The 26807-nt window shown below is 37.7% G+C and overlaps 2 protein-coding genes and 1 long non-coding RNA gene across 13 annotated transcripts in view; 1 reads left to right on the top strand and 2 right to left on the bottom strand.

The window, feature by feature from the left end:
• Nucleotides 1-1352: 1352 nt before the first annotated feature.
• On the bottom strand, nt 1353-8358 carry lactb (lactamase, beta). 2 transcript variants are annotated; one of them, XM_028038247.1, is made up of 7 exons: nt 7934-8358; nt 7777-7843; nt 5848-6038; nt 5642-5759; nt 5174-5380; nt 4924-5089; nt 1353-3807 (listed from the first exon to the last, which is right to left on the bottom strand). In XM_028038247.1, exons 1-7 carry the CDS (start codon nt 8270-8272, stop codon nt 3282-3284), a joined length of 1614 nt encoding a protein of 537 aa, XP_027894048.1. In that variant the 5' UTR covers nt 8273-8358; the 3' UTR covers nt 1353-3281. The 2 variants fall into 2 exon arrangements, with proteins under 2 accessions (XP_027894048.1, XP_027894058.1); XM_028038257.1 differs by having other exon boundaries at nt 7946-8357.
• Nucleotides 8359-10316: 1958 nt separating this feature from the next.
• Nucleotides 10317-21852, bottom strand: tpm1 (tropomyosin 1 (alpha)). Of its 10 annotated transcripts, none has more exons than XM_028044250.1 (10): nt 21608-21850; nt 21262-21387; nt 20941-21066; nt 17274-17407; nt 16201-16318; nt 16032-16102; nt 15219-15294; nt 14979-15041; nt 14816-14885; nt 10317-10993 (listed from the first exon to the last, which is right to left on the bottom strand). In XM_028044250.1, exons 1-10 carry the CDS (start codon nt 21719-21721, stop codon nt 10911-10913), a joined length of 981 nt encoding a protein of 326 aa, XP_027900051.1. In that variant the 5' UTR covers nt 21722-21850; the 3' UTR covers nt 10317-10910. The 10 variants fall into 10 exon arrangements, with proteins under 10 accessions (XP_027900051.1, XP_027900016.1, XP_027899978.1 ...); XM_028044186.1 differs by lacking the exons at nt 10317-10993; nt 20941-21066 and adding exons at nt 12752-12959; nt 14019-14097; XM_028044207.1 differs by lacking the exons at nt 10317-10993; nt 15219-15294; nt 21262-21387 and adding exons at nt 12752-12959; nt 14019-14097; nt 15744-15819 and having other exon boundaries at nt 21608-21849.
• LOC114161143 (uncharacterized) overlaps nt 21073-26807 on the top strand; it is a 26597-nt gene continuing 20862 nt past the window's right edge. Inside the window, exons 1-2 of the long non-coding RNA XR_003598948.1 lie at nt 21073-21232; nt 26596-26654. This is a non-coding gene — a long non-coding RNA (uncharacterized LOC114161143). The remainder of the gene's footprint in view (nt 21233-26595; nt 26655-26807) is intronic.

Here is a 26807-nt window from a genome sequence, read left to right as displayed (position 1 = left end):
GTTTGGAAAGATAACTAATCCTGTAACATTTTCAGAACATGGAAAACCCTGTGATCCTCAGGAAGCTACATTTTGCATGAATGAAGGGACATGTTATAAATTATCAGCTATGAACACACTCTCCTGCATGTAAGTAAAATAATAATAAAAAAAACACAAACGAATTGATTTTACAAGCCAATATGTAAATGACAAAAATTACTGACACATTTTCTTTTTTATTATTATTACTTTTAAACACTTTGGCACTTTAGCTGCAGTGAAAATTACAAAGGAAACAGATGTGAGCAGTACCACCTTCCTAGTTCTTCTCAGGATGGATACGATAGAGGATTATTAGCTGCCATCATCGTTGTAGCAATCATCCTCTTGGTGGTGCTGGTTGTTATCATTTACTACGTTCAAAAGTGAGTAAATCATTTAGAACTATTTAAAGTTTAAGAGTTATATGCTGATGAATCTGAGCTCTAATGTAAACAAACAAAACATAAATTGTAAGCTTAGTTTTCTTTTTTCCGTGCACAGGATGGTAAAGGAAAAATCAAACCGAAAGAACCACGGCAATCAGAAGACGAAGTTCCCAATATGAACTCTACTGCCTATATGTACATGTTTGTGCATGTGTTTAATGTAATAATATATTATTTAATTTTGATGCAGTTAATACAGTAATTTAGAGGATGATTCTGCATGTTTTAATGTGATAAAAATATATATAAAAGGTTTGGAATAAGGATTAGTGGTTGGGAAATGAAGAACTTGTTACATGTTAATATATTTGTTTAAATGTGCAATTGAGACAACCAAATCCTAAGTTGTGAAATATCTGTTAAAAAAACCCAACCCATTATAAGTGGATGTTTTAAAAAAGTGTCTTAATTTAACATTTATTTTTAATATTTAATTACATGCAGATTCTTATTTTAGAGACATTTTATTCATACAACTGTTCCTGTCACACAAACCAACCATTTAGAGCCTTTTGCTGAATGCAATCAATTTCTATTTAAAGTTTTGTCTGTTATTAAGCCTTAATGTGTTTTTGGTGTTAACCATAGTTGCCTCTGGATGCATCTCGACTGGACATAGTGATCTCACTTCCCAGAAAGCTCTATGTAATTTCACCCGCGGTTTTCCCAAAGCTGGAAATGCGAGAACAAATGCAAATGGCAATCTTTGCCTGTGTTGCTCTGGTCTATACCTTCATTGGTTCCCCTAAATCTAGAATGAGGAATTTTAAAACTGTAGAGGTGTTTGTTGGACAGTTTGCTGGACTCCTGGGTGGAAGATTCAGTGTACTCAATTGAAAAAAAAAAGAAATAATAATAATAAAAAAAATATATATGTATATATATAATAGATTGCTGACAGATAAGTTACTCTTTAAAATGTCTTCCATGGTTTAACAGTTATTTGTTAAATAATGAATGAAACCAGGTTATACTCGTCACTGAGGCCAATTTTTTTAACCTGTAAGTCCTTCATCACTATCCCATCAAGAGATGTTGAATTGGTTTGAACTAAAAAGCTGAAATATGTGCCAATGCATAGAGTTTAAATACTGTATTTCTTTCATCAGAAAACGTTAAGCCCTTATTTGTGCAAAATATAATCATTATTCATGCTCCTGGTATATTGAGCTAAAACATATTATTTTAATTAGGCCAAAATGTTTTTTTCTAGTTGAATTGTGAAGTGGTGCAGCCAGTACCTACATAATTCCATTAAAAGCATCTTAGGAGGGAGCTAAAGATTAGGGTGATAATAAAGAGGCCCTCTAACCTAAAAGACCTAAAGCTTAGTGCAAAAATATCAATGTCTGAACAGACAAGTGAAAACAGTAAAAAAAATGTTTACCATTACAAGTGTTTGTTTACTGTAATGTCAAAGATTTTTATTAAGGGTCAAGAAGAGCATAAATATTTTACGTTTTTTGTTAATATGTAAATAAAAGCTTTTTTTTTTTGTATCTGATACCCTGTGTGCAATGTTTTATGTTTAAGAGATGCATGTCACACTTACCAGAAACAAAAGTCTTGGTGGAATTAAAAAATAACTGTGGATCCGGGGCTTTACCATTTCTCAGTATAGTGCTTCCACCTAGTGGTAGAACATATTTCCTACAAAGAACAAACAGGAGCAAAACTAACATGTTTGTGTGCATTTCACAAAATCTGAAATGTCCGTACATCTGTAAAGCCAAGTAAGGTAATAGCAGCTTAATCACTGAGGAATTAAATTCTGTGACTAATTTCTGCTTCTTTATTTTTTACTTCTATTACAAACCTCCACTTCCTTGTGTAATCAGTGTTGAATGCAAACACTTTTTACTATTAATATGCAAAAAAAAAAATAAATAAATCAAGACCACAAAGGAAAAAATTTAAAAATTGAACAAATTGTAAATTTAAAAAAATCACTGTCAGTTCCTTGCAGAGGGAAAGAAACAAATGAATTTATGAAATATCCTTAAAGTCAAAACTATGAGCATTATGCACATATGTATTGACATTTCAAGTACAGTTTAAAAGAAATCTTTGAAAATAAAATGGTAAAAATGTGAGATGTATAAAAAAAACTGCATGAATGGACAATATCTGACAGCTGTGATACTACAACAGGAAAAAAAAAAATCCTTCACTGATCTTAAAGAGGACCTGAGAGACGTGTTTGACTTTTGCGTAATTCCATCTACCGACGTCATCCTCTTACGGAAACTCCCATCAGGAACTGCTTCATTGCTTTCAGTGGGTGTGAAGCCTTTCTTAAGAAAGGAAGCAAGGAAGAAAGAGACTGAGGAATTCTAAATAACACAAGAACTGGACTGAAAGTAAACTGGCTTCATTTTTCAGAATGACAATAATTTCAAACATGCTGCCAATGTAATCTGCGTACCTAAATTAAAAAAAACAAAAAACAAAACAAACAAAAGAAATGCCAATGTCAGTTTGGCTTCTTTCAACCCAGACATTAACATGACGTTAGCACTCTGGGATCATCTTGTGAAAACAAAAACCCATAAAAGGATGACAAAAACTACAGAAGCCCTTTAGAATCTCACTGTAGTGTAGCCTGGAAAACTTTCACTGAAGTCTGCTTAAAGAAAACAACATTAAAAGCCATTCAAATTTTTTGAGTTTTTGTTTTGTGAATTGTAAAACATATTTTGCAATGAGATGAGGTATGGATCAACAGTTTTCAGCTGGATTTAATAGCTGCACAAAAAAGACAACACAAAAGGGTAGCTGCACAGTTTTCAGTGAATTTTCATTGAGATGCTCTTACACATTTCTGGCTTTGTCAAACTGATGAGCAATTTTTAGTGCGGTGCTATTCAGTCCCACAGACTGCATGTTTGTGATAATGGTGACCACAACTCCTTGTGGGAGGTACAGAGTCCGTCCCTGGCGTTGGTCCATCTCATCACTGGGTAACACCAGAAGAACGCTGCTGGCCCCCACAGCTCCTCCTGTGTGGGACACGTAATGCCTGCGTTTCCTGCACTGACCATACTTCTGCAGCTTCTCCACCACCAGCCAGCCTTGACCGTACAGTCCATCGTTATCCCAGGAGGCTTCTGTCTTGTCAACTGGTGTCCACAGCTCTTTGGCTGATTTGGGTTTCAGAAAACCAGGGAGAAACCCCTCCGTGTCCTTCAGGTGGGCCACCTGGTAGCTATAGAGCAGAGCATTGCCAAACAACAGCAGGTCTCCCACTGTGGAGAGGAAGCCGCCTCCGGCCCATTTGTAGGAGATGTCCACGTACGGGCAGTTTACAACTCGCCCTCGCTTGTTGAGGTGATAAAATCTGTGGAGGAACCAATAAGCAAGAGGAATTTTGGATTTTAATGCATTAACCAAAAATAAATAAATTAAACTCAAATAACACATGGATTCATGTAATGTTTTGCACTTTTACATATAACCCCAAGCTTTATCAAATTTTATTAGTGCATGACTGAAGTAAAGGAAAATCCAATGCTTTGAATACTGTTTTATAAATAAAAACCTAAAGTGTGTGAGAAGCTTTTTTTTTTTACCCCTAAGTCAATACTTTATGGAAACATATTTTGCCGCAATTGCAAATGAAAGTTTTTTGAGAGTTTTGCACATCTAAAGACTGAAAGATACTCCTAGCTTTTTTGGAGCTCAGATTGGTTGAGGAGCACAACTGGACATCAAATATTGGCACTAATTCTCAATTGGGTTTAAACCCAAACACTCAAAGTGGCATCAAACTAGTGAAGAGATGGACATGTATATCTCATGCTTGTCACTAAGTGACAACCATTGTCCTACAGATCTACAACTTCACATCTACAACTGAAGGGAGACAGAAATATCTGCCAGTGATGTTCTTGCCAGTATATGTGGAGTTGTGCCATTCTATATTTTTATATTGGCAGTAATCTGTGAGAAGATGAAAGCTTGAGATATTGTTTAATTACATAATCTGAGAATATCCTGAAATTAAGTTACATGCAGATAGACTACATTTATGTTTATGGAGAATAATGTGAATTCTTAAGGCTGGTTGGATCCTATTTAGGGTTATAAAGAATAAACAGGGCCAAATACCAATGCATGCCACATACACAGTACAGACCAAAGGTTTGGACACAACTGTGTGTCCAAACTTTTGGTCTGTACTCAATACAGACCAAAAGTTTGGACACACTTTCTCATTTAATTCAATGAGAAGGTGTGTCCAAACTTTTGGTCTGTACTGTATGTAAACAATTTCAACCAAATAATTTGCATTTCACTCCCCAATAATTGATTACTTTGTGTAAAATCCCAGTGAAATACACTGATGTATGCAGTTGTGACATGACAAAATATTAAAAAAGGTTAAAGAGGTGTGGATACTTTTGCAAGGCGATGTAGAGGACAGAAACAAAATATTAAAAAAAATATAGATTGCCTGGAGCGATGATATATAATAGGGTCATTCTCATCTGGAACTGTATTGTGCATTCCCAGCTCCCGAAACATGTTCTTCATGATATCCAGGAAGCGCTGGTTCGCAGCCCGCTCCAAAATGGCGCTCAGCAGTGTGAAAGCGTGAGTGGAGTAGAGGAAAGTGGTTCCTACAATCCAGCCAAAATATTATTCGGACGATTAACACTGAAAATTGATCGTACAGGAATTGTTTGGTATAAAAATTTGCTTACCAGGTTTGAAAATGAGTGGGTCATCCTTAAAAAGGTCCACAGACTTAATAACGCTTTCATAATTGTCTTTTATGTAGTATTCTTCGTGCTCAAACTCCTTTTTCCGCTGAGCCTGAGTGGATTCTTTACCTTTAGATGTTTGATCTCCTCCGGGTTTGTTTCTGTTTTCAGGTAAGCTCTTCTCATCGTCTCTCTGTTTACTTGTGCCTGAAACAAAGCAGAAATGTAAGAGGAGACCAGGCTTTTGCAATATCTGCCCCCAAAATTGTGGAATAGTCTGCCCTTACCCACCCGGCAGGTCTCTTCTCATTGAGTTAAAGAATGTTTTTTCAACACATTTAATTGGTGAAACCCTTAGCACATCCTGAGAGGTTGACTCTGTTTTAACTATCTTATTTTGTCTATTTTAACTTGTCTGTAGATATTTGGTTATTTTAAAGTGCTTTATAGATAAAAGTAGTATGGTACCTGGATGCTTAAGAAGTTGCTTGGCTTTTTCTTTGTCCTCCTTAACTTTGTTTGCATCCTTCTCATAGTGCCTTATGCCACTTAGGTGTGACAGTATCATACGAGAAGTTATTGTAACCTGAAAAAATAAAAAAAAAGCAAAATCTGATTTACCATGGCTAATTATATTAGAATAAGTCATTTTCCTATATCCATAAATAACTTACATCTTTTCCATCAAACTGTTTCTGAGGAAACTCTGGCACATATTTCTGGACGGGGGCATCAAGATCAAGTTTCCCTTCTTCGCACAGTCGTGCGGCAGCTGCAGTTGTGAAGGACTTACTGATGCTGGCGATCCGCATCACCGTATCAGGAGTGCATGGGACACGATTCTCCAAATCAGCATAGCCAATGCCTGGATCAGATCAACAGCTTCAGAGATTGCAGGGTGTGTAAAAGCATTTCATAGATGTGCTTACTGTGCAACAAAGCTATTTGCAGGCAAGATTAATGATTGTGCAAGACCTGCAGCATCAGGCTTATTCAAAACCACCTTGATTTTGGTTTTGAGCCATCATTTTCATTTGCTTTCTGCATGCAAGCCAACTTAAACCTTTCTCCCAACTGAGACATGCTTTTATGTTAGCCAACCTTTGTTCAGCTTCATTAAGAACCACCATTAGAGTTTATATCAATACATATGCAGTTGTCCTCAAATCCAAGCTTTGTGTGCCATAAAAGAGACCATGGGATTATGTTCTATGCGTTTCCTCCTTTAGTCAGACAAATACTCTGTACAATTTAACTGACAAACACATTTTTTGGGAAAATAATGGCCTTTTTGCATTACTGTGTACACCATTTACTTTGCTGAAGCAGATTCTAATACAATTTTTCCATGCATTCATCTTTGTTAATTCTTGTCAGACAATATACATATTCAAGTGTTCAGCAGCAATGTTATGCCTTATAGTTATTAGGAACTGGTGCAGTGAAATAGCTCTTTTCTTGCAGCAGTGTGTTGAAACTAATGAAGGTACAGATAAGAGAGACTACTTCCCGATATTTAAACAACATAAAAAAATACCACTTGCACAATATATTGTGCAAGCATAGAAATCTTGACTTCATAATTAAAATTTTTCTCAGTGTTACTTTTTTAAATATGCTGGAAATGTTAAAAAAAAAAAAAAAAAATAGAAAAGCAGATTTTTCTCTTGGAACTACCCTGTAATTTTTCCGCAACAAGGTAAATCAAAGTCCCATGAACTTGCTCCTTTTTGAATTTTGTTCATTATTTGGTGGGAACACAGCATTAAAACTTGACACTCTCTACAAGTAAGCTACAAGGCGCAATAAGCATCTGATCCAGCAACCAAGATTTTATTAACAGTATCTAAAATTCATGTGACATAAGGCCATCATTGCTGAGTTTTCAATGAATTTCCCCACAGTAAACATTTATGGTTTTCTGACTTCAACTGGTGACAATTTGGGACTGTATTTTTCTAAAAAAAAAAAAAACAAACAAACAAAAAACACCTACTGTCATGTTTAGATATAACCAATTAATTAATCTTTGTAATGATCCACAAGGCAAAAATAAAAAAATACTCCCAAAGAAAATAGGTAATCACTGAGGAACAGAGTGGTTCCTCAGTGTGGAAGATCTAGAAGAGGCAGCTATCATTTGACTGTTTCCTATCACAGAAAACTAGAGAAAATATCATTTTGATATAAACACCCACAATAACTTTAAAACTTCTATTAAAAGATGCTACATGACCACAATGAATAAACACTGTGGTCATCATCTTCCAGCAGGTCATTGTCCAGCTGGAAGGTGAACCTCCACTCCTCCAAGGATTACATCTCTGCAAAAGAAAACCTTCTCCACAGCATGATGCTGCCACCACCAGGTCCCTGTTGATATACAACATTAATCCCCAAAGAAATACACTAATGTTTATACTTGCAACATGACAAAATGTGGAAATGTTTGATGTGCCTTTGACAACAGGGTTTCTATTGTCACCATAGGAACTTTGTCATCCAGTATGCAAAATAAAACTGCAACATTGTTGCCGGATATTTTGTTCTGATACATTTTTACTCCGAGTTGTAACTTCATGCTGGACTGTTTTATCACCCACCTTCAGACCACACTTGAACACCATCCACTGCAACCCCAACTATCAGTCCAGGAGCTCCGACCTCAGTCTAATAATAGGAGAGATACTTAGTAATAATAATAATAAAGACAGTAATATAGATAAAGTGTCTCTAACCAAGTTAGTTCCAGAGGCCTACCTCTTTGCCTACCTTTATCCGCTCTACGAGGTCTCTGCTCACTTCTATGGCATCTGCGTACGGATGAGTCTTTTGTGCTATTTCAACTTTATCGTCACATGAGCTGTTTGCAGAGTCAGACCTGTATTTCAGACCTACAGCTAAAACAATGCCCACACCAGCACCATACAGCCACGTTCTGGACTTTAATCGGTGTTTAGAATTGACGTTGCCCCCGACAAAACGAGCCTGTGTTCGAATAAAAACACATTTCGCCTGCGGTGTTAGTAAGAGAGACCCCGGTGCTGGTAGCGGGGAGCACTTGGCACAAAAACGACGATATAAAAACATTCGAAACATTATGGGGAAAACGCTCCGCTTTAAATGTTTGCAACCGCTCGCATTTGTCGTTAACTTACTGGGACTATTCCTTAACAGCCAGCCGGTGGATCACATGGGAAGAAGGGGTGACGGCGCGGTGTGGGAGGAGCTTTCCTCTTAAACGGAGAGCAAAGTGTTAAGAACTACTCTTTACATTTTGTCACATTTCGTTGCTCACAAAAAGCATCACTTAAAAGCACGAAGAAATTAAATATTATGTGACATAACATAAAAGAAAACTTGTTTTTTAATGATCACATTTACGCAAAGATTAAGTTCAAACATAATGGAAATGTGCAAAGTAAGTGGCCAGAGTGAGTATACGACACTGACCTTTTAACATGTTAGATAACTTTGAGTGAATTGTGATTTAATCAAGGGGACAATGTACACTCAGAGCATGCAATGAGTTGCTCAATGACCTTTAACCTGTGGCAAACATTGATGTTTTCAGACTAGATAGTAAAGAGCCAACAGATTCTGCACATCTCGGGTTTTCATTCAGTTCCCAGAACTGATGAGCATAAAAACAAAATATCGGCTGTCATTTATTTTTGGTCCTGAAGGCGGTGTCGGATGACATATAGGTCAACAGTTTCATGCTGACCACCCTGAAATATATTCAGAATCAAAACAATACCTTATACATCAGAGCATAAAGTTTAAGTTCCACAATTTGATGAAGGAGGCTGAGTAATTGACTAGTGGGATGTTTTGGTGTTGGTAACATGGACATGGATGTGAGACACTGGATTATAAAGCTTTTTTGGAAATTAAAAACAGATTGCACATATTTCTAAACAGCTGTTTTTGCCTTGTTTTTTATGTGGTACTACGTGTAGATCTCTGATAGAATACATATTGTAAAACCGTTGCAGAAGTATGACAGGTGACATTTTGAAATGGTGAAGTGATGTTAGTGGCACTATAAATTACTAGGTATCACATGCTCACAAATACAGAGCCGATTCCATGAACTTATAAATTACTTAGGATAATATTTCATTTTTGACACGTAAATAACTCTGTTATCTTTATATCGGGCATATTGTTTGTGAAACCCTGTTTGAAATAGTGTACAAAACCACGCCCACCCGGCACAACATTTTTTTTGCCGGATGAGAAATGGTGCAGATCCACTTACATACTTCCTGTTTGAGCAAACAAGGCCAACATAATCAAATCCCAACTCAGGCAAAAGTCGAGCGTAAGGTTTTGCAGAAGCGCCGGAGATCTCTTGAAATAAAAGTTAATAAAGCCAGCAGGAGTTTTATTTTTTCAAACATGAAAATTGCTTGAACATTCAGAATATTCGGCTCCGCTCACTTATAAATGAAGATTAGTTAATTGTAATAGCTATCTACTTTCAAAAACACAGAACAAAAAATTAAACTCCGTAGTTGTTCTGGTAATAATGCTATTATGTCTATAGTTATTTACAGATTTAGGCATTTCCCAAAACGTGACAATGAAAAAATATTAACTTTTATTCATATTTGTTTTTTCATTTAATTATTTACCTTTTCAAAAGTCTAACTGAGTTTGCAAACCTTTTTTATAATTGCTGACCAGTTTTTTTTGCATGTTTCCGCTGGTATTTTAGTTTTGAAATGGAAAGGCTTCTTACCATCAGCCTGATCTTTTGCTCCTCCCACATATTCTCTATCAGAATTTAGCCTGGACTCTAGTTAGGTCACTCCAAAATATACTTCCAGTCTAAATTATTGGTTGAAACCTAATTCTGTTATGACTGTAAAAATATTGAATTAAAGTGTATTTATTTGGCCAAAGATTGCTTTTCAACTCACAATTAGCCCCGTTATGTTATTTTGTGATGGATAAGAAGACACAGCATGCAAAACATTGTTGGAAAACTTTCAAAACGTGGTTTTATTTATAATCAATTTATACATTTCAGATATGCTGCACACTTAAACTTCTAATTTTAAAATAAAACTAAAATGACGAACAGCCAAATGACTGAAATTGTGACAAGAATTTAAACCATGGATTTTAAAGAAAATTAAATTTCCAAATACTGTAATGCACAATGGAATCAACAATACAGTAGCACCAGTATACATACAAATAGGCAAAGCCTGTGTACAGTTATACTTGGGTGAAAACAAGCAAAAAAAATCTTTATATATGGAAAATATCAAGTTTGACTAAGTGCAAAACATTTGGACTTCATCCTTTGGTCTGTGCGTAAGCTGGAAAATCCAGATTAGCTTTATTGCAGATGTAGAAAACAGTATCCACCACAAATTTTGCATGCCACATCACCAGATGAAATGTCAGAAAGCTAAAGAAAAACAAACAAAAAACAAACAAAAAAAACATACTTCATTGACTGAAAAAGGTAGAAGTAAAAATCTGTTTTGTTTTATTGATAAAAAAGGACCTGGCTATGCTTTAACTCTCCTTAGCTCGGCTCCTGGATTGAGTTCTGCTGAAGGCAGAACTGTGCAATAAAAATAGCAACCGGCTATTTTCTTCACCAGCTTTGGAGAGGAATAAGAAGACGGGGTTCTGATAAGCAAGGTGCAAATACAAAAAGCCAAACCACTACATGTGAGTGTGGGTGTGTGGAGGGGGACGGGTGAAAGATGTGCGTTCACAAGTTATTCAGTTCAATTAGAGTCTGGTCCAGCATCTGGTGCATATCCAGGTTTTCTTCTTTAGCTTGTGACAGTTTCTCTGTTAGAACATAAAAAAAGACATTTTCAACTCACAAACAAGGACAAGTAATTCAGTGAGTTAGCTTTCATTAATAATCAAGCTGGAACTCATCTAGATCAGTTGATTATTGATTAACTTGCACAGCACCACAGAACTGACCAAACAAGAGAGGCACAATTGTGATATGCCAGTTACCATGCAAACCTACAGCAGAGCTCTGCTACAAGTACATAAATGCATCCAAAAATCTCAACAAACAAAGTTAAAATGTTTTTATTATTGTGTTAAAATCTAGAACAGGAGTCACAAACTCCAGTCCTCAAATTCTGGAGTTTATAAGTTCTGCAGTTGTTTGCTTTAGCACACCTAAATAAAAATAACTACATCATTAGAAGGACTGTTAAACTTGACTGCATGCTAAAGAGTCAGTTCAGCCATTTGACTCAGGTGTGTTGGACAGGAGTGCCTCTAAAAATTGCAGGATAATCAAGGACCTGAGTTTGAGACTCCTTGTCTAGAAGATTATATTTTCAAATAACCATTGAGTCAAATGATGACTCAGACAGAACGAATTAAAACCACAACAAACATAAAGAAATAGGAAAATTAGTTCAAAAAGAGTTTTAGAGTACAAGCGCCCAGTAACAAATTGAAACAGCTTTATGAAAATCTTTTGTTAGTTTTGAAACTATTGGTCTACACTGGAATGCAGACAGTAAGAAAGGAATGTAGCACATACCCCTTGTGATGGTGCTACAAGATATAAACTAGAAAATGTGCTTGGAATTTAACAAAATGATTTTTGAGAAAAACATTTACTAAATATCTTATTCTTTCATACTCTATTTAACAGGTTACTAGGCGGTTTTTGTTAATGAGATATTGCTGTTTAATTTTGCAGATTTAACACCCACAAGTGAGAATATGTCCCATGAAAATGTCATTAAGATAAGGTGTAATTCATATTCTCTTGATTATATCTTCTGTTTTTCTTTTCATTAAGAATGATCACAACAAGTATCTAAAAAAATGTAGCTATAAAAAATTATATCAAATACCATTTCTCACCTCTTCAAGATTTTACACTGCAGAAGCTAAATTTAGCTATTTTTCATGTGAAGTAGAGATGTTGGATCCCAAGTATTGGATCAAGGTCCCAATCAAGGTTCTTTAATTGATCTGCACCTAACTCCTGAAATGCTGTAGTGTTACCTGTCTGAAGCTATGAACTGAATGAAACAGACCCAGAATCTGTCATTGTGTATTTATTCAAATTCAAAGACAGTCTTATGTAACACACAATGCCCATTTGTCAAGTTGACCAATAGCAACTTCCTTCAATTTTGCCATCACCGAATGAGGTTCCACAACTCTTACATGTTCTTCTCTATTTGACCAAACTACACTTTTCTACAATCTTCCTGACAATGACTCAGCAGTGAAGCTCTCCAGCTCTCAGATACTTCTATCAGTCACTGTCTATACTTCACTGAATGCATGCATCAGTTGCTACTTGGCTCAGTTTTCAGTCAAGCACCTGAAATTGCCTTCGCTTTAATGCCAACAGCACCATTTTGATATTTCTTATACTTTTGCTTCACAGAACAACAGTTAAAGAAAAAAATGGACATTAATTAAAATTTATTTAATTACATTTTGGAAAATAGGAGGTATAAGGTTTCATGAGATAAGACAAAATGACTACCATTAAGGCACAATGGATGTGCTAGTGCCAGACTAGAAAGACAAAAAAGGGACAGAGTAAAGAGATACAGCTTACATAGAAGGAAGGATGTTTATTTTTAACAACGCAGGAAGATTCTAGGGTTCTGTACAAGTGATGGGGTGCAACGGACTTGACAATATGATGAGGAAAGAAAAGCAAAGACAGGGAGGGAAAGGAAAATGGAGAGCAGTCTGGAGAGAGCAGACAGGTTCTGCTCGGGCAGAAGGAGGCATCTTTGATGAGATGTAAACAATTTATCTGTGTGGAAGAAGAGAAGCACAGTGAACCCCAGGAGGTTGGTGTTTGGCCCTACAGCAATAAACCACAACACACCAGAACCTGAAGAGTCACACTGACGCACTACAGATAAAACACAATGCACAATAAAATGCATTTGTACAACTGGACAGCAAAACAAACATGATGTTTTTCATTCATCAGAATGAGCTAGTGACTTTTTTTTTAAGTGGAGTTATGCAGAGTATTTATAAGCAGTGACTATCTTACACGTAGCAGGCCAGAGTCACACTAATCTTAACTTAGCTATCAATTTAATCATTGTGTTTCATTTGAAGTCGAACATTCCAGGTTTAAGGTTTGTATGGTAAGAAACTACTTGTACATACTCCACACAAACTCACTTCAAAACCAATACAAACTACCCCATTGACTTAGCAAAACTGAGGGCTCAGCCACAGTGTTGCTAAACACTGACACAACTAACATTGGGCTGGTACAGTGACAGAACAAAATCATGAACACACATGAGGTCTTTCTTCTAGACAGAAGTAGACCATATTAGTAAAAAAAAAAGTAAACAGCAGAACCATCAACCAGAGCCGTTAAAATGCCTTCTCCGTATAGTTTCGGTAAGCAGCCTGGAAACTCTGTGATATTCACTAAATATATTAAGAATTAGGCTTTTTGGAAAAAAATGCATGAGAACAAAAAAAAGTACAATGATAATACATGTAAAAGATTAAATGTATTTTTCTGGTTCTTGCTTTTTTCTGTCCATGCAAAGAGTTACTTCAGTCTTGTTTACATTAAACCTAAAGAGTGTGATTGTAAAGATTTATAAAGGCAGACCATTTTGAGTCGGAATTGTTGCAAACTGACTCAAATCACACGCAGATAAAGCTGGGAAATATCCGTTTTATCACTTGAACTTAAAAATAAAGATGAGCTAAATCAGATAGAACAATTCCAGTGGATGAACATAATATGGAGACAAAGTTGAACAGGCAGTTGGGCGAAGAGGTAAATGGGTGAGGAGCGTGACAGTAAAACAAGCAGGTGTCAAAAGGCATAAATTACATGGAAGTCATGTCGTTGAGGGCATGGTCCAGCTCCTCGCTGATGGCTTTGTACTTCAGTTTCTGGGAGTACAACTCATCTATTGGGTGGGGCCGAGGAGTGAAGGGAGTGTGCAGTGGAGGCAGAGCAAAAGAGGTGGAGGGAGGAAATGAAAATGAGGCAAAAGGTGGAAGATCCAAGCCATAGAACGTATAGAGAAGAAGACAGGAGGAGAAAATGGAAACAATCAAAACATGAGTCCCTTGAATGAGTCCCTTCACACTTCAATTGGAATCCAAACCCCTATCTTATGACAGACAAGGCTTTTTGAGAATTGAACAAGGCTGGACATTAGCAAACAGTTGGAGGGATGCTCAAATTTACCTGATTTTAGCAATAAAAAAAAAAAGGAAAAAGCTTTTTTCCACTTGGATGCACTGGCAGTTTATAAGCACGGAAAGTACTCCTGGGTTTAATGGATGTTTTTCCTTAGGTATATACATTAAATTCTGTAAAGTCACTGTGCAAAGACATATTTCTGCTACATGGAAGTGAAAACTCACTGGTGATACCTTCACACAACCTCCCTTTAAAAACATCCAAGTATCCTTTTAACTATGAGGCAACATCTAACCCTGCTTTCAGATTTAACACAAAAGGATGCGTTACCACAATAGATGATGCTGCCTGAAATAAAGACTTAATGTCGTTAAGAGGACAGCAGAATAAAAAGGAGATGGATACATATTTAAATGACAACAGGAGGCTAAAAAATAAAAATTTATACTTGACAAATATATTGCGACGAAAAAGCTCACCTTCCAAGTCATCAATGGTCTTCTCAAGCTTGGCTACTGATCGCTCAGCGAACTCAGCACGAGTCTCGGCCTGTAATGTAGAGACACATCTAGTCCAACACTTGAACTGTGATTTAACACCCCTGGTTTGGTCACCTCACAGTTCAAATTAGTGAAACTTTACCTCCTTCAGCTTGTCGGTGAGGACCTTGATCTCCTCCTCATACTTGTCTTCCTTCTGTGAGTACTGTTGAGTGGAAATAGAAACAGAAGCGTCAAATATAGGAGATTAAATCTACTATCCACATTCATAGAAAAACGTATTAACTGAAACTTAAAGACTTGACTCCTCTGACTCCCCAGTTCGCAGTCTTGAAGCAGAAAAGGTGCAACAGCATGCAGAGGCCCAGAAAGTCACGCTTACCTTCTCTGCCTGGGCCTCCAGTGACTTCAGGTTGTTGGTCACAGTTTTCAACTCTTCCTCAAGTTCAGAGCATTTGCTGGTGTTTTAAACAAAAGGATACAAAGCCAAGGATGCAACGAAGGATAAGGGAGAGGATTTGAAAATAAAAAAAGGGCGGGAACAAGGATGGACGGAAGCACAGGTAGACACAGAATGGGTCCAAGGGAAATGAGACAGATGGAGAAAGGAACCAAATAAGAAATACAGGAAATCCCCAAAAAACATAAAAATGCCTTAACAGAGCAGTAATGTGAGAACAGCATAGTGAATTTAGTAGTGTTATTATGAAATCCATACTTTGCATTTAAGTGTCATGCAATTTGTTTTTTAAGATATTCTTGCTCAGCTCTCTGCTATGTTAGGCATTAAAAAGTCTAAAACATCCAGGAAAAAAGGTGTGAAAGGAACAAGCACAGAGGGCAAAGCCAATGCAGCAGGACAGACGATGAGACAAGCCACACAGTAATCAAATTAGGATGGTTGTACCTGTGTAACTGTGGAATTTAGCGATTTCAGGCTTTGTTCCAATACCCTTAGCTCGTCCTCCACTTTCTGAGAGCGCCTGTTAGTGGGCATGGCGCACGTGCACAAGCCACAACCATTAATACGGAGATGGGCATGCAAATGACAGAAAGAACACAGTGCACACTGTCTAAATGAAAACAAGTCCTGTATTGTGTGTGTTAATACAGAAAGCTTTTTAAAATGTGAACATTCCAGCATCCATGCATGTGTAAGTGCAGATTCAGAGCGCATAAGAGTGAAAGCTCTCACCTTTCTGACAGCTCAGCGCGCTCCTCTGTACGTTCCAGGTCACCCTCAATGATGACCAGTTTACGTGCAACCTGGGGGTGCAGCACAACAAAGTGTTACGCCGCAAAACAACAGCTTAAAAACAGTCATCGATGGTAAGGATTGCCGCAAGCAGGCATGCAGAACTCGCCTCCTCATATTTGCGATCTGCCTCCTCAGCAATGTGTTTGGCCTCTTTCAGCTGGATCTCCTGGATCTCCATCTTCTCCTCATCCTTCATGGCCCTGTTCTCAATGACCTTCATGCCTCTGTGTGATGATGCAAAGACATCGGGAATTAGGAGTTGAACATTTATACTTGTGTAAACCCAGGCAGCATGAGCTGGTTTGGTTCTTAGCAAATATATTCAAACCCATTGAACTTTTTCACATATGTGTGGTCATATTTGAACCACAAGCCTAAAAATAAATGTCTGAAAATGTGGCGTGCTTTTGTATTCAGCCACTTTTAATACTCTCAGATAAAATCTGATGCAACCAATTACTTTTAAAAGCTTACTTATTATCTGCAAAAGGAATTTGTTCTAAGTATAAATACAGCTCAGTTGTTTGTACCTTGTTAGAGAACGTTACTGAACAAACAGCCTCATAAAAACCACTGAACAACAGCAGACAGGCCAGGGATGAAGTTGGGAAAAAGTTTAAAACCAAATTAAAATTAACAACACTAGTCCATTAAACATGTCAAGAAATACTGATACACCTACCCACAATTCTATCCTTTTAATAAAAATGCCAAAGCCACTGTCGGATGAAACCCCAAATTCCTCTTTACACTTTTAAAAAAGTCATGTAGGGAACATAAAAATGTGAATGGAGTTGTCCAGTCAGATGAGACCAAACAAACTTTTTGACCACATGTAATAATGCTATGTGAAACTGCACATAACTCTGAAAATGATCCTTTTCATTCCAATTCAAAATAATTCAAGACATCTAGTTGGTTTTTGACATTAAATATTAATCAAGCATATTGATTTTTGTAATTGTAATGTATAGGACATCATAAAGTTCAAGGGTTATGAATATTGTCACAAGGAACTGTAAATGTATTACTTTTGAGCCCTATAGATAATTGATGACGTGGTGGTTAGTACTCTATATAAACAGTATGAAAACAAGGCAATGCCCAGAACGTATTGTCATGTGACATGAGATTGATAAAACAATCCTTGTCTGCTCTAAGGGAAAAAACAGGACCCACCTCTCGCTCTCATCTGCAGCCTTCTCAGCCTCCTCCAGCTTCTGCAGGGCTGTGGCCAGACGCTCCTGAGCACGATCCAACTCCTCCTCAACCAGCTGGATACGTCTGTTAAGGGAAGCGACATCTCCCTCAGCCTAGGGACAGAACAGAAGACCAGCAGATTAGGACACTGCAGAGAGCTTCACCTCGTACCCCGGACTCAGACATTACACATCAGCCCAAAGGAAATATGTGGTAGATTTATGAACTTATCTTGATATGCAAGAAGCAATAATGATCAGAAGTGTTTCTTTGTGCTGCCTGGTGGGAGGCTACCATATTGACTTGTTATACTAATGATGTCCCAAATTGGCAAAGGGTTGAACACTGCTCTTCATCACATGCCCCACTGAGAGCATTAACAGGTATCGAGTCAATAAACCTGACATTGCTCCGGATCTTTAGGTATTTCCCAACTATGTAGAGATGATAAGAAATTTTGGAAGAGAAGATATTTGAGATTTGCACTTTTCCAGGTCAATACAAATTCTCCTAATACTGACAAATAAAATAGAACAAATGCTGTTTTGAAGCCACTATATGAATGAAGTACAACAATATCTCCATTCATAAGTCAAAGAATATCCCCAACTTTTGTTGAACAGACACATATTTAAAATTAGGAAGAAATGTGGCATTTCTTTTGTTTTAATGCAATTAATGAATAGGAAAATATATATGTTTGCACTTTTTGACTTGCCAATCAACGAAAAATTTTTTTTTCAACAAATACACAAATCTGGTTGATCAATTTGTGTGTCTGTCTAAATTAAATTTAAAAAAGAGAAGACTGTTTTGTTTTCATCAGGGCTTGCTGCTAACTTCTGCATTCTGCGGTGTGCTCAGCTGCCATGAGGCTATTCTTGAAATGCATTATGCATCCACCTTAAACAAGACCTTCCACAAAAGTCTTTTTTTACCAGGCCATTTCCCCTGAAGCTCGAATCAAAAGGAGCAGCGCAGGTACAACGTGCATCTCAAGTTTAGAAACTGCAACAAGTAAGAAACTCCCTTCAGTGCACCTGAGTAGGCTACGCTCTGAGTCTGTGTAAAATCATTCAGTCCCCCTCATTTCTATTGCCGCTATGCTCTGTGGTAGTGCAGCCTCCTGCCCTTATATGGGCAAGTCAAAGAGCACAAGCTGACAGAGCAGGATGGCACATTAAATGTTACCACGGTTTAAGCAGCTACTTCCTGGTGTTTTGGAGATTATTCAAATCTTTGGCCTTTTGGTCCCATTTTTAGAAAGCAGGTTGCCCGGAACAGGGAAGTGCTTGAAAGTGGAGCAAAGTCAGGACATGAAGCAACGCAATGATACAACGTGCCACACTGCTCAACGGTCACTACACCATCAACGGCCCAAAGCTGTCAATTACCCGCACCCGGGATTTCAAACCCTCATCTGTGACTTAAAGTGACACAGCTTGGAGTAGAGCAAAACTCAGATTATAGCACTGCGGGGCATCCAGATAAATCCAGCTATCTCACAACCAGAACACGTTTTTTCCCTACTTTTTGAAACTATTCATAAACGCGCAGGAAATGTTACTTGACCCATGCCTCTTTTTGCGCTTGATGCACAGGTACGCGCGGTCAACATGCTTACTTGGTCTTTGGCTTTCCTCTGTGCAAGCAGTTCCTTCTGTAACCTCTCGGCTCTGTCTTCAGCACCGTCAACCTGCCCTTGGAGCGATTTAATCCTGCGTTTGACCGCGTCCAGCGATTTAGCTCCAGCCATTACTGTTATTATTATTTATTTAGCAACGAACAATTGTTTTAAATATCCGATACCGTCTTCGGAGCTGCAGTTACTTTCTGACAAATTGTCAAGAGACGGGATGACGTCTTTGCAGCGCGCAGTCAGAGAGACGCGGTCTTCAAAGCTTTTTTTTTTTTTTTTTGTTTTTTTTGTTCAGGAAGTTAACGCTGATTTCAACACACGCTTTTCAAAAAAAGGATAAAACTGTCATTCTGCAGTGTTGTGCAAACTTTGGCACGGAACAAATGTTTTGCACCGAACAAAAAAAGTGATAAAATGCGACAGCTTTGAACAGAAAACAAGATAGCCACGCGATTTTAGTCCTAAGTGTTTGAATGCAGTTTAATTGATTCAAGCAGCAGGACACTGACGGAACTACAGCGCCCTCTGCGGACCTAACGGGAGCAGTGCATGAACTATTCTGAGGCTACAAACCGCTTCAGTGAGTTTTTTGTGCTGAAGCCCAGGATGCTGTAATTACAGGGTACAAGTATAACGCTTTAAAAATATGACAGACAAAACCTACAGCTACAAAAACAGATCACGACTCTGAATTCATTTAATAACTCACCCCATAGAACCTCCCCCCCCCTCCAAAAATACATATAATCACCAATTTGATTTGCATTTCAGTTAAAACAAAATCCTTGCATGAATTACAATTAAATAGGTAAACTAAAACAACAATGTTGTTTTTAAGTTTTTAAAAAATTTTCTTATCTAAATCTAATTTCAGCTATCCATCCTGAGATAAACGAACGGCATTAGAGCGCCATCTGGGGGTTCACTGTGAGCAGTACATCCCTTGCAATAAAATGCATTTAGGGTTCAGCCGGTTTCAGCGTTTTTCCTGAGCCCAAACTGCACTAATGACGGAGTGAGGTTTTGAAACATTTTAAATATCTCTAAAATGCCCCATATAAGTGACATAACTGTATGAACAAATACAGTTTTGGGTAAAAATCCAGGCACAAATAGTACGCCACGCGTCACCTTGAAATAAAATTCACCATCAAACAATACAAGAGGGTAAAACTCAAAACACTCTGACAGACTTTGTCTTAACTCCCCGTGTGGAATCCAATTAAAGGATTATTCCAACGTGTTTTCCCCCTCGGTGGCTCAATGCAACCTAATTGACTTTTAGAAGTATAAACTTCTCTTGTCTGCTGCACTAGGATCTGGCCGACACCCAGTTTTTGTCATTAACCGGGACCATTGTCGGAGGACACGTTCCTTCTATCACAAACTGTATACATCAAAACTGAAACAACAAAGAGATGAGAGGAAAAACGAACAAAAAAATGTGTTTAATTATTATTATTGAAACCTACACGCTGTCTTGTACTTATTTCAGTGGGAAGTGCGTTTTTGCTTGTGGTAAGCAGAAGAGCGCAGCCCGCTGATCTGAGCTCTATCTTGACCATATAAAGCAGTGGGCTATATTTATCTAGGCGCTGCCTCTGCGGGCTTGGGAATTCTACACATTAGGCTACAGGCTTCACTCACTGGAAAAGAAAAAAAAAAACTGGGAAGATTTAGCTTATTTTCTAGCATTACTGGCGTAATTCAACACGAAAATCCTCACATGTATATATTTTTATTCATAACCACATATTTGACCTTCTTTGGGCTGACTTGAAAGTGATTTGTGGAGAAACATTTAGCGACAGTTCAACAGTTACTACAAAATTAAGAAAATGATAGATAAATTAGACATTTCCAACTCTAGTAGTGGTACCAAAGGCACCACCAAACGCTTGTCTGTGCTGTTGAACTGTCGCCTTCAGTCCCAGATGAGAACAGTGAAGATGTGAAGCAGCGTGGTGGGAGAAGGGTGCCTCTGTGAACACGCGTCCATATACTTACATCGGTGGCTTTCTTCTCAGCCAGCTCAAGCTTCTCCTGGGCATCTTTAAGAGCCTCAGAGTACTTGTCCAGCTCATCCTCAGTTCCCTTCAACTTCTTCTGCAGAGCCACCAAGTCGTCCTCAAGCTGATTTTATGTTATTGTTATTTTTTCATGTGCAGGAGAGGTTCAGAGGTGATCGGCGGAGAAAGGGAGTGGCGTGAGTGCGCAGGGGCGCAGGAGCGCACACGGAGAGACAGGAGAGGACAGGACAGGACAGAGAGAAGACAGGGGGGAGAGAAGAAGAAGTTAGGTAAGCTCATGCACTTCAGGTTCAGGTACCTTGGTAGCGGTCTCCTCAGCAGTCAACAGTTTTTCCTCAGCAGTTTGGAACTCCTCAAAAACTTTATCTCTTTCGTCCTCTGTAATACGCAATTTCTTTTCCAATTCTCTCATTTCGTCCTCTAACTACACATGCATGCAAAGAAATTATAAAGTTAAGCAAAAATATAATATACACATTTTTTTCTTTTCTTTTCTTTTTTTTTTTTTGTTGCTTTTACACGTAACTAGCAACAGCTGCAAATCCATTACAAATAATGATCCATAGCTTTTTAGTGCTGCTCCTGGGCTTTTCCTGCTTTTACATCAAACATGAAAAAAAAAAGGTGAAGAAAACTCATCCGACCTGTTTGCTTCTGTCCTCCGCTGCTTTCTTGTCTGACTCGGCCTGCTCAGCTCTGTCCAATGCGTTCTCCTTGTCGAGCTTGAGCATCTGCATCTTCTTCTTGATGGCATCCATGGCTGCTTATTTGCTGTGCTTCAACACCGACCAAAACGTCCAAAAGGGAGAGCAAGGAGATGGGGCTGGGGGAGTCTGTGCCTGACTGAAGGCTGGGGCTGGACTGCGGGCTCTGCCTGACTTCGTCCTGTCAAATATGTTCTTCCAAGGAGGGGTGACTGGATTCCTGAGGACATCCAATACTCACTGGAGGAGGCGTGTGCGAGGGGAGCTGGGAGGTTTTTTAAGGAGCTGCTCAGCGATTCGTACTTCCCAAACATTTGACTTTTGATACGTCTTTATATGGGAACTCCAAGCAGGCAGGCTACAGGAAATTTACTTTAAAATGCTACTGTTATTGACAATGTTTAGCATCATCTAGGGTGAACGTGTAAAAACCATTTATTTCCCCCTCTTAGAGCAGCTTTTAGCTGCTGCTTGTCTTTCTTAACTACTTTCATCACTCTTACAAAGGGGGTTAAATTTGTCAGTATAAAGTCGTTTTTCTAGTGAATTCCAGGGATTTCAGTGATCCCAGACTGGGACTATGGATCCCAAACTGCACTTAAAACAGTCCGACCTGGGATTTCTTTGCGTTCCGTCTCCATTTGAGCAAGAGCGTCCCCAGAAAATTTGAAAGGGGTGGACAAATTGTGGCGACTAATAATCCTGAGGGTGGTATATTAAAAACAAAAAGCCATCAACATTTTCTATGCTGTTGTTATATAGGTACATCTAAAAGAATAGATAATCATGTAAAAGGTAATTGTTTTGGTAATTACATTGAAAAAATGAAACCCCTATATAATAAAGATTCACCACACACAAAGAGATGTATTTCTAATTTCTGTTCATCTTAGTGACTGTGACTTTAGAGTTAATGAAAATCCAAATTTATGTTTCTCAGAAAAGTGGAATATTACAGAAAAGTAATAAAAAGATTCTGAATACAAACTATTAATATACAGTACACAGCCACAAGACTATTAACTTGACAGCTGCTCCATGACAATATCTGACTCTTTCCACAAAGAGTGAAAGCCTGGCTACATACATAGACGGTTTTACCACAGGAAAGTTGAGTGGAAGGAAAAAGTGTGGTAGAAAAAATATGAGAGAATTGTGAAATGATGCCCTGTCAAGAGTTTGGGAAAGATTTAGAAGAAACAGAATGTTGCCTGAATCAAGACCCACCACACACAGGCATATCCAGGACATGAGATACAACTGTTGCATTTCCTGTCCTGTCTTTATGTGTTGATAAACTAACACATTTATAAATAAGCCAATGTCAAATCAGAGACTTCAAAAGTGCCTGATATGGGCTAAGGAGAAAAACTTCTGAACTGGTTCATTGAAATCCAAATTTTTTAGGGACAAGTTGCTGAGCTCTAGTGTGAAGAATCCACAGTCCTCTGCTGGTGTTGGTCCACTGTGTTTTCTGAAGGTCAGTGTAGCCATCCACTTTTAGAGCACTTATGCACCAGTCTGCTGACAAGCTTTATGGAGATCGTTTTATCTTCAATCAGGAGTTAGCACTTGTCCACACTGCCAAAAGAACCAATAACTGCTTTAATGACCATGGCATCACCGTGCCTTATTAAACAGAAAAGCTGTCTGTCATAAACCTCACTGATATATTTGAATTGAATTACTGAAATAAATAAACTTTCCAGTGAGAGCCACCAACACATAAATAGCTCAGCTTAAAATATTGGACTTAAGTCTAAAGACATTCATTGGATAAACTAGCACATTTATAAATAAGTCAATTAATCTGTTTGTGCCTCATTGAGACTCATTTCTCCTGTATTGATTTCATGTAAAATACAATATGATTCACATGTTTGGCTGGGTTATAGGGGTGGCCAATGCCCTGCCTTGGTGGCACCACTGTGTCTGAACACATCTGTATGGTGTTGGTAAGGGACTGATAAACAGCATGGAATAGAAGACATGCTTTCTGTAAGTTTATTGACACCTAGGTGCATTGTTTGAAGTCACTGGAGCTCAACACAACCAAGTGTTTACCTGAAATTGTATCAGATATCAGTGAGGACAAGAGGGAGCTTAAACCTCAATTACAGCAGCTTAGTCTCTAATCTGTCTGTCATCTGGGAAATGTTAACTGGTATTCATGCTGCCAAATGAGAGTATTTGATTATACACACACACACACACACAAAACATTATTAAGTATGCATCAATAGATTTTGAAATGCATTGATTGCAGATCCCACCTACTTTGCTTTGATAAAATATATTTTAAAACTCAACTCTGAGGACCAAGGATACCCCAAGTGTCTTCTAGTAGCCACAAGGATCCTTAAGAGTATTTTTAGGACTGCCGTCTCTTTCGTGCACCTGCCTTGGTCTGTAATCAAGACTTTAGACCTAGTGCCAAGCGTTCTGGATCTAACAGCATTAGATAACGCTCCTAAAATATTCTTTGTCCTGTTCAGACTAAACTCAGTTTTATAGATTATTTTGGCAATCATACTCAAACTAGTAAAGGATTAAATGAGCCGTCCCATCTTCAGACTTTAACCAAGAGAAAGAAAATGTCATCATTTGAAACGAGGGGTGGAGACTGAATATAGGATGTCATCATGTCGGTTTGGTTTTCTCCTGCTAATTTTAGTGTTGCTCTTTTGGATATGATTGGAAGACTTTGTGGCCAAAGAAAAAATTCTGAGTTCATGTTATGACATTTGCTTTTCATTAGCCTCTGTTGACAATGTATTTTTTAAAATCTTTTTATTTTATTTTATAGCTTAAATAACTCGATGTGAATAAATATTAGGTAACCAGAACTTCATGGAGCCATTACTTTCATGTCTAAATGGTCATGGTGTTGGTATACAAAGCCATGACAATAATTTTGTCCTCTTACATGTTTCTTCTGTTTTTGCTATATTTTGTCACATATTTGAGGACATCATACAAATAATTGAAACTTTTGTTTGATGTCCTCAAACAAATTTTTATCGGACCACAATAAGTTGAGAAAAAGGTGAAAATGTAATTACTTCAATTTCACATTTGTTTCCACCTTTCTACCTTTGACGTAAAAGTCAAAGGTGGAAGTTTTTCACAACTAGCAAAGAGCTGTGGAGGAATTTAGGCCCACTCTTCTTTGGAGAATTTCTGTAAGAGCCACACTGCAGGATTTTCAAGCATGAATGCCCTGTCTACGGTCAAGCCACTACATCTCAATAAGATTTAAGTGAGCAGATTTTTACTAGCTCACATCAAAATCTTCATTCTGCTCTTTTTTTTTTTTGAAATTATGTTTCTGAATAAAAAACCCCATCAAATATAAGAAAATGCACAAAAGTTATATTTTTGACTGACCATTACACAGATTATTTTTTTTCTGGAAGTCTAGAGAAATATCTGAATTTTTAATCAAGAAATGAGGACTTTGTGTTCTCTTTGGTCAGCAGTGGACTGGAACTCTCCCACTGATGATATTATTGCGTAACTTTTCTTATTTTCAAATCAAGAACACTATAGATGGCAGTGCATTGGATGATGTTTTGGGTTCTTTGTGGTGTTGGTAATGTGGCCACTCCATTTGCGGATATTAACTCTCAATTTGGTACATACCAGTCTCAAAACCTTAGAATTAGCTTTATAATCCTTTTCAGACTGATAAATGTCATGAATTTTGCTTCTCAGCTGTTCTTGAATTAGTTTTAGGTCAGGGCATGATGTGTTGCATTTTAGTATCTTTTGAACTAATTTATGTTGTCAAACAGATTCTGTTTAGTTCATTTCTTTATATTATCAGTTGTAGTTTTTAAGCTTGAGTATAGTAAAGTTAGTCAATTTTCCAAAACTGTGGTTAATTATATCTATTTCAAATGTAGCAAAGGGAGGAAATCAATTGCATTTTTGTGTTAAGTAAATAAAATCAGAATTTGAAAATGCTTATTTTCTCACATTGTGTCTCATCTTGAAAAGGTTTGATAGCACTGTACAATCAAAACACTTTTTTAATCTTTATCATACAAATCAGATGTTGCCTTGTAAAATGCACAACATACTTTTTGGATTCATGACAGCTAGATGTTCATACTTTAGTGTAAAACCCCCAGCAGCATATTTTCGGTATTAGTTAAACAAATTAAAGGCAGTCTGCTGGAACTTAATTACCTTAAAAATCTCTTTCATTTAAAATTGTTGGATGGATTTCCTGTGGCACTTTGAGAAAGGAAATGAGCCATGCTGTGTGTTCCTGCAGTACATTAGCACAGTGAATAAAGCACAGGGTCTATTATAGTTTGGAAAAACATCCAAAGACTGCTGAAATTGTACTGAAAAAGTTCCATGATACATTCCGTAGGAAAATCTGATGAAAATCAACAAAGCTAAAGTAAATAGGTCATAAATTTGTATTCTTTCATGTTTTTTTATCCTGCACATCATGAGAACAGAATAAACTCTTTCAATATTTAAGGCTCAAGGCCTTTAGGAAAGCCACAGCCCAGCCAAAAGACATTTATTTTTCCCTGCTGCTGAAGTGAAAAAAAAAAAAAAGTTCTTGACATATAATTTTGTGGGGGAAAAAATGTGCCTCACAAGCACTTTGTGGCATTCCACTAGATCAGACAATGACAATGAAATTAAGCTACAGTTTGGTTAGTTTTAAACTGGAATTAAAACAATTAACACCAGTGGCATTTTTTGGGGTAAAAAACCAAACACTTCTAATGTTTCCGAGAGCCATTAATCTCTGGAATAATGTTCCCCTTTAAATGGGAAATTCAGCTGAGGGAATATCCCACTTCATCTCTCTCAGTTTCATTTTTGATCAACTTCCAGCCTAATCTGAGGATTTCCAGTCGGATCTAAGGTTTCTCTAACATGCTGGAATTTTGTTTACCTCTCAGGATCATGATGGAGCATTCTGAAGTGGGCCAGCAGCAGAGTGGGACAGGTGCAGCAACAGGTAAAGGCATGGACATTCATGGCATTATCATTTCCAAAACTTTCTCAACCATGCATAACTTTACTGCAAACCTGCTTATAAAAAGGGCTGTTAAAAATGATGGCATCCAGAATCACTTGGGCACACCTCTGAGGTCACAAAATATTTATAATT

Source organism: Xiphophorus couchianus, chromosome 2, assembly GCF_001444195.1.
Source record: "Xiphophorus couchianus chromosome 2, X_couchianus-1.0, whole genome shotgun sequence".
Classification (NCBI taxonomy): Eukaryota; Metazoa; Chordata; class Actinopteri; order Cyprinodontiformes; family Poeciliidae; genus Xiphophorus; species Xiphophorus couchianus.
This window is presented reverse-complemented; position numbering and strand designations above follow the sequence as displayed.

Excerpts from the sequence above, each read along its gene's own strand:
- lactb (XM_028038247.1), bottom strand. The coding sequence starts at position 8,272 with ATGTTTCGAATGTTTTTATATCGTCGTTTTTGTGCCAAGTGCTCCCCG. Across the intron at positions 5,760-5,847 it reads AACAGTTTGATGGAAAAGAT|GTTACAATAACTTCTCGTAT; the intron begins GTAAGTTATTTA and ends TTATTTTTTCAG. Across the intron at positions 3,808-4,923 it reads ATTATATATCATCGCTCCAG|ATTTTATCACCTCAACAAGC; the intron begins GCAATCTATATT and ends GTTCCTCCACAG.
- tpm1 (XM_028044250.1), bottom strand. The coding sequence starts at position 21,721 with ATGGATGCCATCAAGAAGAAGATGCAGATGCTCAAGCTCGACAAGGAG. Across the intron at positions 21,388-21,607 it reads CGGAGGACAGAAGCAAACAG|TTAGAGGACGAAATGAGAGA; the intron begins GTCGGATGAGTT and ends ATGCATGTGTAG. Across the intron at positions 15,295-16,031 it reads CGCGCTGAGCTGTCAGAAAG|CAAATGCTCTGAACTTGAGG; the intron begins GTGAGAGCTTTC and ends TTAAAACACCAG.